Consider the following 17,132-nt stretch of genomic DNA (forward strand, 5'->3'; position numbering starts at 1 on the left):
GAGATATATAATAAACTGACCAGACAGAGAGAGACAGAGATATAATAAACTGACCAGGCAGAGATATATAATAAACTGACCAGACAGAGAGAGAGAGAGAGAGAGAGAGAGAGATAATAAACTGACCAGACAGAGAGATATAATAAACTGACCAGACAGAGAGAGAGAGAGAGAGATAATAAACTGACCAGACAGAGAGATATAATAAACTGACCAGACAGAGAGATATAATAAACTGACCAGACAGAGAGAGATAATAAACTGACCAGACAGAGAGATATAATAAACTGACCAGACAGAGAGAGAGAGAGATAATAAACTGACCAGACAGAGAGAGAGATATAATAAACTGACCAGACAGAGAGAGACAGAGAGATATAATAAACTGACCAGACAGAGAGATATAATAAACTGACCAGACAGAGAGATATAATAAACTGACCAGACAGAGAGAGAGAGATAATAAACTGACCAACTGACCAGAGAGATATAATAAAGAGAGAGAGATATAATAAACTGACCAGACAGAGAGAGACAGAGATATATAATAAACTGACCAGACAGAGATATATAATAAACTGACCAGACAGAGAGATATAATAACCTGACCAGACAGAGAGAGATAATAAACTGACCAGACAGAGAGATATAATAAACTGACCAGACAGAGAGATATAATAAACTGACCAGACAGAGAGAGACAGAGAGATATAATAACCTGACCAGACAGAGAGATATAATAAACTGACCAGACAGAGAGATATAATAAACTGACCAGACAGAGAGAGAGATATAATAAACTGACCAGACAGAGAGAGACAGAGAGATATAATAAACTGACCAGACAGAGAGAGACAGAGAGATATAATAACCTGACCAGACAGAGAGATATAATAAACTGACCAGACAGAGAGAGAGATATAATAAACTGACCAGACAGAGAGAGAGAGATATAATAAACTGACCAGACAGAGAGATATAATAAACTGACCAGACAGAGAGAGATAATAAACTGACCAGACAGAGAGAGACAGAGAGATATAATAAACTGACCAGACAGAGATATATATAATAAACTGACCAGACAGAGATATATAATAAACTGACCAGACAGAGAGAGATATAATAAACTGACCAGACAGAGAGAGACAGAGAGATATAATAAACTGACCAGACAGAGAGATATAATAACCTGACCAGACAGAGATAGATATAATAAACTGACCAGACAGAGATATATATAATAAACTGACCAGACAGAGATATAGATATAATAAACTGACCAGACAGAGATATAGATATAATAAACTGACCAGACAGAGAGAGAGAGAGAGAGATAATAAACTGACCAGACAGAGAGAGAGAGAGAGATAATAAACTGACCAGACAGAGAGAGAGAGAGATAATAAACTGACCAGACAGAGAGAGAGAGAGATAATAACCTGACCAGACAGAGAGATATAATAAACTGACCAGACAGAGAGAGAGAGATAATAAACTGACCAGACAGAGAGAGAGAGATAATAAACTGACCAGACAGAGAGATATAATAAACTGACCAGACAGAGAGATATAATAAACTGACCAGACAGAGAGAGAGATAATAAACTGACCAGACAGAGAGATATAATAAACTGACCAGACAGAGAGAGAGAGAGATAATAAACTGACCAGACAGAGAGAGAGAGATAATAAACTGACCAGACAGAGATATATAATAAACTGACCAGACAGAGAGAGAGAGAGATAATAAACTGACCAGACAGAGAGAGAGAGAGATAATAAACTGACCAGACAGAGATATATAATAAACTGCCCAGACAGAGAGATATAATAAACTGACCAGACAGAGAGATATAATAAACTGACCAGACAGAGAGAGAGAGAGATATAATAAACTGACCAGACAGAGATATATAATAAACTGACCAGACAGAGAGATATAATAAACTGACCAGACAGAGAGAGAGAGAGAGATATAATAAACTGACCAGACAGAGAGAGAGAGAGAGAGAGAGAGATAATAAACTGACCAGACAGAGAGATATAATAAACTGACCAGACAGAGAGAGAGAGATAATAAACTGACCAGACAGAGAGATATAATAAACTGACCAGACAGAGAGAGAGAGATAATAAACTGTAAACTGACCAGACAGAGAGAGATATAATAAACTGACCAGACAGAGAGAGACAGAGATATAATAAACTGACCAGGCAGAGATATATAATAAACTGACCAGACAGAGAGAGAGAGAGAGAGAGAGAGATATATATAATAAACTGACCAGACAGAGAGAGAGAGAGAGAGAGAGAGAGAGAGATAATAAACTGACCAGACAGAGAGAGAGATATAATAAACTGACCAAACAGAGAGAGATAATAAACTGACCAGACAAAGAGAGAGAGATAATAAACTGACCAGGCAGAGATATATAATAAACTGACCAGACAGAGAGAGACAGAGATATAATAAACTGACCAGGCAGAGATATATAATAAACTGACCAGACAGAGAGAGAGAGAGAGAGAGAGAGAGAGAGATAATAAACTGACCAGACAGAGAGATATAATAAACTGACCAGACAGAGAGAGAGAGAGAGAGATAATAAACTGACCAGACAGAGAGATATAATAAACTGACCAGACAGAGAGATATAATAAACTGACCAGACAGAGAGAGAGAGATAATAAACTGACCAGACAGAGAGAGATATAATAAACTGACCAGACAGAGAGATATAATAAACTGACCAGACAGAGAGAGAGAGAGATAATAAACTGACCAGACAGAGAGAGAGAGATATAATAAACTGACCAGACAGAGAGAGACAGAGAGATATAATAAACTGACCAGACAGAGAGAGATATAATAAACTGACCAGACAGAGAGATATAATAAACTGACCAGACAGAGAGAGAGAGAGATAATAAACTGACCAGACAGAGAGAGAGAGATATAATAAACTGACCAGACAGAGAGAGACAGAGATATATAATAAACTGACCAGACAGAGATATATAATAAACTGACCAGACAGAGAGATATAATAACCTGACCAGACAGAGAGAGATAATAAACTGACCAGACAGAGAGATATAATAAACTGACCAGACAGAGAGATATAATAAACTGACCAGACAGAGAGATATAATAAACTGACCAGACAGAGAGAGATATAATAAACTGACCAGAGAGAGAGAGATAATAAACTGACCAGACAGAGAGAGAGATATAATAAACTGACCAGACAGAGAGAGACAGAGAGATATAATAACCTGACCAGACAGAGAGATATAATAAACTGACCAGACAGAGAGAGAGATATAATAAACTGACCAGACAGAGAGATATAATAAACTGACCAGACAGAGAGAGACAGAGAGATATAATAACCTGACCAGACAGAGAGATATAATAAACTGACCAGACAGAGAGAGATATAATAAACTGACCAGACAGAGAGAGATATAATAAACTGACCAGACAGAGAGATATAATAAACTGACCAGACAGAGAGAGATAATAAACTGACCAGACAGAGAGAGACAGAGATATATAATAAACTGACCAGACAGAGATATAGATATAATAAACTGACCAGACAGAGATATATATAATAAACTGACCAGACAGAGATATAGATATAATAAACTGACCAGACAGAGATATAGATATAATAAACTGACCAGACAGAGAGAGAGAGAGAGATAATAAACTGACCAGACAGAGAGAGAGAGAGAGATAATAAACTGACCAGACAGAGAGAGAGAGAGATAATAAACTGACCAGACAGAGAGAGAGAGAGATAATAACCTGACCAGACAGAGAGATATAATAAACTGACCAGACAGAGAGAGAGAGAGATAATAAACTGACCAGAGAGAGAGAGAGATAATAAACTGACCAGACAGAGATATATAATAAACTGCCCAGACAGAGAGATATAATAAACTGACCAGACAGAGAGAGAGAGAGATAATAAACTGACCAGACAGAGAGATATAATAAACTGACCAGACAGAGAGAGAGAGAGATAATAAACTGACCAGACAGAGAGAGAGAGAGATAATAAACTGACCAGACAGAGATATATAATAAACTGACCAGACAGAGAGAGAGAGAGATAATAAACTGACCAGACAGAGAGAGAGAGAGATAATAAACTGACCAGACAGAGATATATAATAAACTGCCCAGACAGAGAGATATAATAAACTGACCAGACAGAGAGATATAATAAACTGACCAGACAGAGAGATATAATAAACTGACCAGACAGAGAGAGAGATATAATAAACTGACCAGACAGAGAGAGAGAGATATAATAAACTGACCAGACAGAGAGAGAGAGATATAATAAACTGACCAGACAGAGAGAGAGAGAGATAATAAACTGACCAGACAGAGAGAGAGCTATAATAACCTGACCAGACAGAGAGAGAGCTATAATAAACTGACCAGACAGAGCGAGAGCTATAATAAACTGACCAGACAGAGAGAGAGCTATAATAAACTGACCAGACAGAGAGAGAGCTATAATAAACTGACCAGACAGAGAGAGAGAGATATAATAAACTGACCAGACAGAGAGAGAGATATAATAAACTGACCAGACAGAGAGAGATATAATAAACTGACCAGACAGAGAGAGAGCTATAATAACCTGACCAGACAGAGAGAGAGCTATAATAAACTGACCAGACAGAGAGATATAATAAACTGCCCAGACAGAGAGATATAATAAACTGACCAGACAGAGAGAGAGAGATATGATAAACTGACCAGACAGAGAGAGACAGAGAGATATAATAAACTGACCAGACAGAGATATATAATAAACTGACCAGACAGAGAGATATAATAAACTGACCAGACAGAGAGAGATAATAAACTGACCAGACAGAGATATATAATAAACTGACCAGACAGAGATATATAATAAACTGACCAGACAGAGAAAGATAATAAACTGACCAGACAGAGAGATATAATAAACTGCCCAGACAGAGAGAGAGAGAGAGATAATAACCTGACCAGACAGAGAGATATAATAAACTGACCAGACAGAGATATATAATAAACTGACCAGACAGAGAGAGATAATAAACTGACCAGACAGAGAGAGATATAATAAACTGACCAGACAGAGAGATATAATAAACTGACCAGACAGAGAGATATAATAAACTGCCCAGACAGAGAGATATAATAAACTGACCAGACAGAGAGAGATATAATAAACTGACCAGACAGAGAGAGATAATAAACTGACCAGACAGAGAGAGATATAATAAACTGACCAGACAGAGAGAGATAATAAACTGACCAGACACAGAGAGATATAATAAACTGACCAGACAGAGAGATATAATAAACTGACCAGACAGACAGTCTGACCAGTAATTGTAGAAACATTAGAATCATAAAGACTGATTACTTTGGGAAGGAGTCTGTGTTTCCTGTTGACCTCCTGGAGAGGTGGAGAGGGATTGGATGGTCTCTCTAGCTTTCCCTGAGGACAAGAACAGAGAGTCAGATATAATACATACAGTGCCTTGCGAAAGTATTCGGCCCCCTTGAACTTTGCGACCTTTTGCCACATTTCAGGCTTCAAACATAAAGATATAAAACTGTATTTTTTTTGTGAAGAATCAACAACAAGTGGGACACAATCATGAAGTGGAACGACATTTATTGGATATTTCAAACTTTTTAAACAAATCAAAAACTGAAAAATTGGGCGTGCAAAATTATTCAGCACCCTTAAGTTAATACTTTGTAGCGCCACCTTTTGCTGCGATTACAGCTGTAAGTCACTTGAGGTATGTCTATCAGTTTTGCACATCGAGAGACTGAAATTTTTTCCCATTCCTCCTTGCAAAACAGCTCGAGCTCAGTGAGGTTGGATGGAGAGCATTTGTGAACAGCAGTTTTCAGTTCTTTCCACAGATTCTCGATTGGATTCAGGTCTGGACTTTGACTTGGCCATTCTAACACCTGGATATGATTATTTTTGAACCATTCCATTGTAGATTTTGCTTTATGTTTTGGATCATTGTCTTGTTGGAAGACAAATCTCCGTCCCAGTCTCAGGTCTTTTGCAGACTCCATCAGGTTTTCTTCCAGAATGGTCCTGTATTTGGCTCTATCCATCTTCCCATCAATTGTAACCATCTTCCCTGTCCCTGCTGAAGAAAAGCAGGCCCAAAACATGATGCTGCCACCACCATGTTTGACAGTGGGGATTGGTGATGAGCTGTGTTGCTTTTACGCCAAACATAACGTTTTGCATTGTTGCCAAAAAGTTCAATTTTGGTTTCATCTGACCAGAGCACCTTCTTCCACATGTTTGGTGTGTCTCCCAGGTGGCTTGTGGCAAACTTTAAACAACACTTTTTATGGATATCTTTAAGAAATGGCTTTCTTCTTGCCACTCTTCCATAAAGGCCAGATTTGTGCAATATACGACTGATTGTTGTCCTATGGACAGAGTCTCCAGCCTCAGCTGTAGATCTCTGCAGTTCATCCAGAGTGATCATGGGCCTCTTGGCTGCATCTCTGATCAGTCTTCTCCTTGTATGAGCTGAAAGTTTAGAGGGACGGCCAGGTCTTGGTAGATTTGCAGTGGTCTGATACTCCTTCCATTTCAATATTATCGCTTGCACAGTGCTCCTTGGGATGTTTAAAGCTTGGGAAATCTTTTTGTATCCAAATCCGGCTTTAAACTTCTTCACAACAGTATCTCGGACCTGCCTGGTGTGTTCCTTGTTCTTCATGATGCTCTCTGCGCTTTTAACGGACCTCTGAGACTATCACAGTGCAGGTGCATTTATACGGAGACTTGATTACACCCAGGTGGATTGTATTTATCATCATTAGTCATTTAGGTCAACATTGGATCATTCAGAGATCTTCACTGAACTTCTGGAGAGAGTTTGCTGCACTGAAAGTAAAGGGGCTGAATAATTTTGCACGCCCAATTTTTCAGTTTTTGATTTGTTAAAAAAGTTTGAAATATCCAATAAATGTCGTTCCACTTCATGATTGTGTCCCACTTGTTGTTGATTCTTCACAAAAAAATACAGTTTTATATCTTTATGTTTGAAGCCTGAAATGTGGCAAAAGGTCGCAAAGTTCAAGAGGGCCGAATACTTTCGCAAGGCACTGCAATAAACTGACCATCAATTGTATATAACAGATAGATGGTGGATGGTGTATATGGTCTCTTCAGAACAAGAACAGATAGTCAGAAAGTGAGTTAGTGAGTTATCTTAACATGACAGACACACGTGAACAAAGACACACACTACTTACTCAGTTCTTCTTTGAGTTCATCTGGTGTAAGAATTAAATAAAGACAGTGAGATAGTGATAATTAAATAATCATTGAATCATGAGATTTATACACTATATGAACAAAAGTATGTGGACACCTGCTATTATCTAACAGTAGGTAGATACACTACATGACCAAAAGTATGTGGACACCTGCTCATTGAACATCTCATTACAAAATCATGGGCATTAATATGGAGTTGGTCCCCCTTTGCTGCTATAACAGCCTCCACTATTCTGGGAAGGCTTTCCACTAGATGATGGAACATTGCTGTGGGGACTCCATTCAGCCACAAGAGCATTAGTGAGGTCTCCCTCTCTCTCTTCTCTCAGAGGACCTGAGCCCTAGGACCATGCCTCAGGACTATCTGGCCTGATGACTCCTTGCTGTCCCCAGTCCACCTGGTTGTGCTGAGCGTCAGTATAGAGACAAATTAGAGTCGTATTTCAATGGCTCAGACACAAGAGGTACGTGGCAGGGTCTACAGTCAATCACGGATTACAAACAGAAAGCCAGCCGGCGTCTTGCTGCCAGACAAATTAACACAACTTCTTTGCTCGCTTTGAGGACAATACAATGCCACCGACACGGCCCGCTACCAAAACCTTTGGACTCTCCTTCACCGTGGCCAACGTGAGTCAAACAGGCCACCACTCAGAGCCTGGTTCCTCTGGTCAACCCAGTACAGCCAGTAGAGGACTGGCCACCCCTCAGAGCCTGGTTCCTCTCTACCCAGTACAGCCAGTAGAGGACTGGTCCCCCTCAGAGCCTGGTTCCTCTGGTCTACCCAGTACAGCCAGTAGAGGACTGGTCACCCCTCAGAGCCTGGTTCCTCTGGTCTACCCAGTACAGCCAGTAGAGGACTGGTCACCCCTCAGAGCCTGGTTCCTCTCTTCCCAGTACAGCCAGAAGAGGACTGGCCACCCCTCATAGCCTGGTTCCTCTCTAGGTTTCTTCCTAGGTTCTGGCCTTTCTAGGGAGTTTTTCCTAGCCATCGTGCTTCTACATCTGCATTGCTTGCTGTTTGGGGGTTTTAGGCTGGGTTTCTGTACAGCACTTTGTGACATCAGCTGATGTAAAAAGGGCTTTATAAATACATTTGATTGATGGATTGATGCCGGGCGATTAGGCCTGGCTCGCAGTCGGCGTTCCAATTCATACCAAATGTGTTTGATGAGGTTGAGGTCAGGGTTCTGTTCAGGCCAGTCAAGTTCTTCCACACCGAGCTCAACAAACCATTTCTATATGGACCTCGCTTTGTGCACGGGGTCATTGTCATGCTGAAACAGGAAAGGGCCTTCCCCAAACTGTTGCCATAAAGTTGGAAGCACAGAATCATCTAGAATGTCATTGAATGCTGTAATGTTAAGATTTCCCTTCACTGGGACTAAGGGGCCCGAACCATGAAAAACAGCCCCAGAACAGTATTCCTCCTCCACCAAACTTTACAGTTGACACAATGCATTGGGGCGGTAGCGTTCTCCTGGCATCCGCCAAACCCAAATTAATCTGTCGGACTGCCAGATGGTGAAGCGTGATTCATCACTCCAGAGAACGCTTCACCATCTGGTCCAGAGTCCAATGGCGGTGAGCTTTACACCACTCCACCCGACTCTTGGCATTGAGCATGGTGATCGTAGGCTTGTGTGCGGCTGCTCGGCCACGGAAACCCATTTCATGAAGCTTCAAACAAACAGTTATTGTGTTGACGTTGCTTCCAGAGGCAGTTTGGAACTCTGTAGTGAGTGTTGCAACCGAGGACAGACGATTTTTACGCCCTTCAACACTTGGCGGTCCCATTCTGTGAGATTCTGTGGCCTACCACTAAACGACTGACACATTTTTGCTCCTAGATGTTTCCACTCCACAATAACAGCACTTACAGTTGACAGGGGCAGCTCTAGCAGGGCAGAAACCTGACGAACTGACTTGATGGAAAGGTGGCATCCTATGACAGTGCAACGTTGAAAGTCACTGAGCTCTTCAGTAAGGCCATTCTACTGACAATGTTTGTCTATGGAGATTGCATGGCTGTGTGCTTGATTTTATACACCTGTCAGCAACGGGTGTGGCTGAAATATGATCAGTGTAATATATAGTGTAGTTAACCAGTGTAATTTATAGTGTAGTTAATCAGTGTAATATATAGTGTAGTTAACCAGTGTAATATATAGTGTAGTTAACCAGTGTAATATATAGTGTAGTTAATCAGTGTAATATATAGTGTAGTTAACCAGTGTAATATATAGTGTAGTTAGTCAGTGTAATATATAGTGTAGTTAGTCAGTGTAATATATAGTGTAGTTAACCAGTGTAATATATAGTGTAGTTAACCAGTGTAATATATAGTGTAGTTAACCAGTGTAATATATAGTGTAGTTAATCAGTGTAATATATAGTGTAGTTAATATATAGTGTAGTTAATCAGTATAATATATAGTGTAGTATATAGTGTAGTTAATCAGTGTAATGTATAGTGTAGTTAACCAGTGTAATATATAGTGTAGTTAATCAGTGTAATATATAGTGTATTAATTTTTTAAATCACTTAAATCAATGAAATGCATGCAGACTTTCATGCAGTTGTGCAACTCACCCCTCTCTCCTTTGACCTCCTCTGTAGACAGATGATAGAGATGATAAAACATGATGCATTATGGGTACTAGAACATGAAGACAGACTACATCCTCTCTGTTCTGACCTCCTCTGTAGACAGTAGATAAAACATGATGCATTATGGGTACTAGAACATGAAGACAGACTACATCCTCTCTATTCTGACCTCCTCTGGAGACAGTAGATAAAACATGATGCATTATGGGTACTAGAACATGAAGACAGACTACATGAATATAGTAAACACAGAGACAACACTTACCCAGCTGTCTTGACAGGTTTTGAAGATCATCTAGGGGAGAAATATATTTAATCTAATCACTAATCTTGCCACACAAACAGACAGACAGGTACATAGACAGACAGACAGACAGGTACATAGACAGACAGACAGACAGGAACATAGACAGACAGACAGGTACATACACAGACAGACAGACAGGTACATAGACAGACAGACAGGTATAGACATAGACAGACAGACAGGAATATAGACAGACAGGTACATAGACAGACAGACACGTACATAGACAGACAGACAGGAATATAGACAGACGGGAACACAGACAGACAGGTACATAGACAGACAGACAGGTATACAGACAGGTACACAGACAGACAGACAGGTACATAGACAGACAGACAGACAGACAGACAGGTACATAGACAGACAGACAGGAACATAGACAGACAGACAGAAACATAGACAGACAGGTACATAGACAGACAGACAGGTACATAGACAGACAGACAGGTACATAGACAGACAGACAGGAACATAGACAGACAAACAGACAGGTATACAGACAGACAGGAACATAGACAGACAGACAGGTACATAGACAGACAGACAGGAAAATAGACAGACAGACAGGAACATAGACAGACAGACAGACAGGTATACAGACAGACAGGAACATAGACAGACAGGAATATAGACAGACAGGTACATAGACAGACAGACAGGTACATAGACAGACAGACAGGAACATAGACAGACAGGTACATAGACAGACAGGTACATAGACAGACAGACAGGTACATAGACAGACAGACAGACAGACAGACAGGAACATAGACAGGAACATAGACAGACAGGTACATAGACAGACAGACAGGTATACAGACAGACAGACAGGAACATAGACAGACAGGTACATAGACAGACAGACAGGTATACAGACAGACAGACAGGTATACAGACAGACAGACAGACAGACAGACAGGAACATAGACAGACAGACAGGAATATAGACAGACAGGCACATAGACAGACAGGTACATAGACAGACAGACAGGAACATAGACAGACAGGTACATAGACAGACAGACAGGAACATAGACAGACAGGTACATAGACAGACAGACAGGTACATAGACAGACAGACAGACAGGAACATAGACAGACAGACAGGAATATAGACAGACAGGAACATAGACAGACAGGTACATAGACAGACAGGAACATAGACAGACAGACAGGAACATAGACAGACAGGTACATAGACAGACAGGAACATAGACAGACAGGAACATAGACAGACAGGAACATAGACAGACAGACAGGTACATAGACAGACAGACAGACAGGAACATAGACAGACAGACAGGTATATAGACAGACAGACAGGTACATAGACAGACAGACAGGTATACAGACAGGTATACAGACAGACAGGAACATAGACAGACAGACAGGAATATAGACAGACAGGTACATAGACAGACAGACAGGTACATAGACAGACAGACAGACAGGTATAGACACAGACAGACAGGAACATAGACAGACAGGAACATAGACAGACAGGAACATAGACAGACAGGAACATAGACAGACAGGAACATAGACAGACAGACAGGTACATAGACAGACAGACAGGAACATAGACAGACAGACAGGTATATAGACAGACAGACAGGTACATAGACAGACAGACAGGTATACAGACAGGTATACAGACAGACAGGAACATAGACAGACAGACAGGTATACAGACAGACAGGAACATAGACAGACAGACAGGAACATAGACAGACAGACAGGTACATACACAGACAGACAGACAGGTACATAGACAGACAGACAGGAATATAGACAGACAGGTACATAGACAGACAGACACGTACATAGACAGACAGACAGGAATATAGACAGACGGGAACACAGACAGACAGGTACATAGACAGACAGACAGGTATACAGACAGGTACACAGACAGACAGACAGGTACATAGACAGACAGACAGACAGGTACATAGACAGACAGACAGGAACATAGACAGACAGAAACATAGACAGACAGGTACATAGACAGACAGACAGGTACATAGACAGACAGACAGGAACATAGACAGACAGACAGACAGGTATACAGACAGACAGGAACATAGACAGATAGACAGGTACATATACAGACAGGCAGGTACATAGACAGACAGACAGGTACATAGACAGACAGACAGGAACATAGACAGACAGACAGGTACATATACAGACAGACAGGTACATAGACAGACAGACAGGAACATAGACAGACAGACAGGTATACAGACAGACAGGAACATAGACAGACAGGAATATAGACAGACAGGTACATAGACAGACAGACAGGTACATAGACAGACAGACAGGTACATAGACAGACAGACAGACAGACAGGAACATAGACAGACAGGTACATAGACAGACAGGTACATAGACAGACAGACAGACAGACAGGAACATAGACAGACAGACAGGAACATAGACAGACAGGTACATAGACAGACAGGTACATAGACAGACAGACAGGTATACAGACAGACAGACAGGAACATAGACAGACAGGTACATAGACAGACAGACAGGTATACAGACAGACAGACAGACAGACAGACAGGAACATAGACAGACAGACAGGAATATAGACAGACAGACAGGAACATAGACAGACAGACAGGTACATAGACAGACAGGAACATAGACAGACAGGAACATAGACAGACAGGAACATAGACAGACAGGTACATAGACAGACAGGTACATAGACAGACAGGTACATAGACAGACAGACAGGTACATAGACAGACAGACAGGAACATAGACAGACAGACAGGTACATAGACAGACAGACAGGTATACAGACAGACAGACAGGAACATAGACAGACAGGTACATAGACAGACAGACAGGTATACAGACAGACAGACAGACAGACAGACAGACAGGAACATAGACAGACAGACAGGAATATAGACAGACAGGAACATAGACAGACAGGAACATAGACAGACAGACAGGAACATAGACAGACAGACAGGTACATAGACAGACAGGTACATAGACAGACAGGAACATAGACAGACAGGAACATAGACAGACAGGAACATAGACAGACAGGAACATAGACAGACAGGTACATAGACAGACAGGTACATAGACAGACAGACAGGTACATAGACAGACAGACAGACAGGAACATAGACAGACAGACAGGTACATAGACAGACAGACAGGTATACAGACAGGTATACAGACAGACAGGAACATAGACAGACAGACAGGAATATAGACAGACAGGTACATAGACAGACAGACAGGTACACAGACAGACAGGAACATAGTTTTCACTTAAATCAATGAAATACATGCAGTTGTGGAAGCACACAAACTTTCACACACAACTTACCGTTCTCTATTCTGACCTCCTCTGTAAACAGAAGACAGAAAAGATAAAACATGATGTATTATGGGTACTAGAACATGAAGACAGACTACATCCTCTCTATTCTGACCTCCTCTGTAAACAGAAGACAGAGAAGATAAAACATGATGTATTATGGGTACTAGAACATGAAGACAGACTACATCCTCTCTATTCTGACCTCCTCTGTAGACAGTAGATAAAACATGATGCATTATGGGTACTAGAACATGAAGACAGACTACATCCTCTCTATTCTGACCTCCTCTATAGACAGTAGATAAAACATGAAGTATTATGGGTACTAGAACATGAAGACAGACTACATCCTCTCTATTCTGACCTCCTCTATAGACAGTAGATAAAACATGATGCATTATGGGTACTAGAACATGAAGACAGACTACATCCTCTCTATTCTGACCTCCTCTGTAGACAGTAGATAAAACATGATGCATTATGGGTACGAGAACATGAAGACAGACTACATCCTCTCTATTCTGACCTCTGTAGACAGAAGATAAAACATGATGTATTATGGGTACTAGAACATGAAGACAGACGACATCCTCTCTATTCTGACCTCCTCTGTAGACAGGAGATAAAACATGATGCATTATGGGTACTAGAACATGAAGACAGACTACATGAATATAGTAAACACAGAGACAACACTTTACCCAGCTGTCTTGACAGGTTTTGAAGATCATCTAGGGGAGAAATATATTTACTCATCTTGCCACACAAACAGACAGACAGGTACATAGACAGACAGACAGGTACATAGACAGCCAGACAGGTACATACACAGACAGACAGACAGGAACATAGACAGACAGACAGACAGGAACATAGACAGACAGACAGACAGGAACATAGACAGACACAGACAGGTACATAGACAGACAGACAGACAGACAGACAGGTACATAGACAGACAGAAAAAGGTACATAGACAGACAGGAACATAGACAGACAGACAGACAGACAGACAGACAGACAGACAGAGACAGACAGACAGGTACATAGACAGACAGGAACATAGACAGACACAGACAGACAGACAGGTACATAGACAGACACTTACATAACATAGACAGACAGACAGGTACATAGACAGACAGACAGGTACATAGACAGACAGACAGGTACATAGACAGACAGACACGTACATAGACAGACAGACACGTACATAGACAGACAGACACGTACATAGACAGACAGACACGTACATAGACAGACAGACACGTACATAGACAGACAGACACGTACATAGACAGACAGACAGGTACATAGACAGACAGACACGTACATAGACAGACAGACACGTACATAGACAGACAGGTACATAGACAGACAGACAGACAGGTACATAGACAGACAGACAGACAGGTACATAGACAGACAGGTACATAGACAGGCAGACAGGTACATAGACAGACAGACAGGAACATAGACAGGTACATAGACATACAGACAGGTACATAGACATACAGACAGACAGACAGGTAGACAGACAGACAGTAACAGACAGAGAGACAGAAACACAGACAGGAACACAGACAGACAGACAGGTAGGTACGTCAGACACAAACAAACTACTTACAAAGGTAACGTTCTTCCTCATTTGAATCTGTGGATGTTGGCAAAAAACAGATAATCAGTTATTAGACATGTTGACACCTAAAACCATCATGTTATTATCAAACCCTGCTGGTACCTCCTCAGAGCCTGGTTCCTCTGGTCTACCCAGTACAGCCAGTAGAGGACTGGTCACCCCTCAGAGCCTGGTTCCTCTGGTCTACCCAGTACAGCCAGTAGAGGACTGGTCACCCCTCAGAGCCTGGTTCCTCTCTCCCCAGTACAGCCAGTAGAGGACTGGTCACCCCTCAGAGCCTGGTTCCTCTCTCCCCAGTACAGCCAGTAGAGGACTGGTCACCCCTCAGAGCCTGGTTCCTCTCTACCCAGTACAGCGAGAAGAGGACTGGTCACCCCTCAGAGCCTGATTCCTCTGGTCTACCCAGTACAGCCAGTAGAGGACTGGTCACCCCTCAGAGCCTGGTTCCTCTCTACCCAGTACAGCCAGTAGAGGACTGGTCCCTCCTCAGAGCCTGGTTCCTCTCTACCCAGTACAGCCAGTAGAGGACTGGTCACCCCTCAGAGCCTGGTTCTTCTGGTCTACCCAGTACAGCCAGTAGAGGACTGGTCACCCCTCAGAGCCTGGTTCCTCTGGTCTACCCAGTACAGCCAGTAGAGGACTGGTCACCCCTCAGAGCCTGGTTCCTCTGGTCTACCCAGTACAGCCAGTAGAGGACTGGTCACCCCTCAGAGCCTGGTTCCTCTGGTCTACCCAGTACAGCCAGTAGAGGACTGGTCACCCCACAGAGCCTGGTTCCTCTCTACCCAGTACAGCCAGTAGAGGACTGGTCACCCCTCAGAGCCTGGTTCCTCTCTACCCAGTACAGCCAGTAGAGAACTGGTCAACACTCAGAGCCTGGTTCCTCTCTACTCAGGACAGCCAGTAGAGGACTGGTCACCCCTCAGAGCCTGGTTCCTCTGGTCTACCCAGTACAGCCAGTAGAGGACTGGTCACCCCTCAGAGCCTGGTTCCTCTCTCCCCAGTACAGCCAGTAGAGGACTGGTCACCCCTCAGAGCCTGGTTCCTCTCTCCCCAGTACAGCCAGTAGAGGACTGGTCACCCCTCAGAGCCTGGTTCCTCTCTACCCAGTACAGCGAGAAGAGGACTGGTCACCCCTCAGAGCCTGATTCCTCTGGTCTACCCAGTACAGCCAGTAGAGGACTGGTCACCCCTCAGAGCCTGGTTCCTCTCTACCCAGTACAGCCAGTAGAGGACTGGTCCCTCCTCAGAGCCTGGTTCCTCTCTACCCAGTACAGCCAGTAGAGGACTGGTCACCCCTCAGAGCCTGGTTCTTCTGGTCTACCCAGTACAGCCAGTAGAGGACTGGTCACCCCTCAGAGCTTGGTTCCTCTGGTCTACCCAGTACAGCCAGTAGAGGACTGGTCACCCCTCAGAGCCTGGTTCCTCTGGTCTACCCAGTACAGCCAGTAGAGGACTGGTCACCCCTCAGAGCCTGGTTCCTCTGGTCTACCCAGTACAGCCAGTAGAGGACTGGTCACCCCTCAGAGCCTGGTTCCTCAGGTCTACCCAGTACAGCCAGTAGAGAACTGGTCAACACTCAGAGCCTGGTTCCTCTCTACTCAGGACAGCCAGTAGAGGACTGGTCTCTCTCTTCCTCGGTTTCTGCCTTTCTAGGGAGTTTTTCCTAGCCAACGTGCTTCTCCACCTGCATTGCTTGCTGTTTGGGGTTTTAGGCTGGGTTTCTGTACAGCACTTTGAGATATCAGCTGATGTAAGAAGGGCTTTATAAATACATTTGATTGATCAATTGATGTTGGGCGATTAGGCCTGGCTCGCAGTCGGTGTTCCAATTCATCTCAAAGGTGTTTGATGGGGTTGAGGTCAGGGCT

The 17,132-nt window shown here is 42.5% G+C and overlaps 1 protein-coding gene across 8 annotated transcripts in view; it reads right to left on the reverse strand.

The window, feature by feature from the left end:
- LOC135539268 (myosin heavy chain, embryonic smooth muscle isoform-like) overlaps positions 1-17,132 on the reverse strand; it is a 94,261-nt gene that overhangs the window by 58,706 nt on the left and 18,423 nt on the right. For 3 of the 8 annotated variants that reach the window (XM_064965092.1, XM_064965094.1, XM_064965093.1), the window contains exons 6-12: positions 15,250-15,276; positions 14,324-14,353; positions 13,629-13,649; positions 10,220-10,249; positions 9,937-9,957; positions 7,319-7,339; positions 5,442-5,516 (exon numbers count right to left, since the gene is read on the reverse strand). In XM_064965092.1, coding sequence (XP_064821164.1) covers positions 5,442-5,516; positions 7,319-7,339; positions 9,937-9,957; positions 10,220-10,249; positions 13,629-13,649; positions 14,324-14,353; positions 15,250-15,276 — 225 coding nt within the window. The remainder of the gene's footprint in view (positions 1-5,441; positions 5,517-7,318; positions 7,340-9,936; positions 9,958-10,219; positions 10,250-13,628; positions 13,650-14,323; positions 14,354-15,249; positions 15,277-17,132) is intronic. The other 5 variants (XM_064965095.1, XM_064965099.1, XM_064965098.1 and 2 more) reach the window with 5 other exon arrangements.

The sequence above is a fragment of the Oncorhynchus masou genome, unplaced genomic scaffold (genome assembly GCF_036934945.1).
Source record: "Oncorhynchus masou masou isolate Uvic2021 unplaced genomic scaffold, UVic_Omas_1.1 unplaced_scaffold_893, whole genome shotgun sequence".
In the NCBI taxonomy this organism is placed as follows: Eukaryota; Metazoa; Chordata; class Actinopteri; order Salmoniformes; family Salmonidae; genus Oncorhynchus; species Oncorhynchus masou.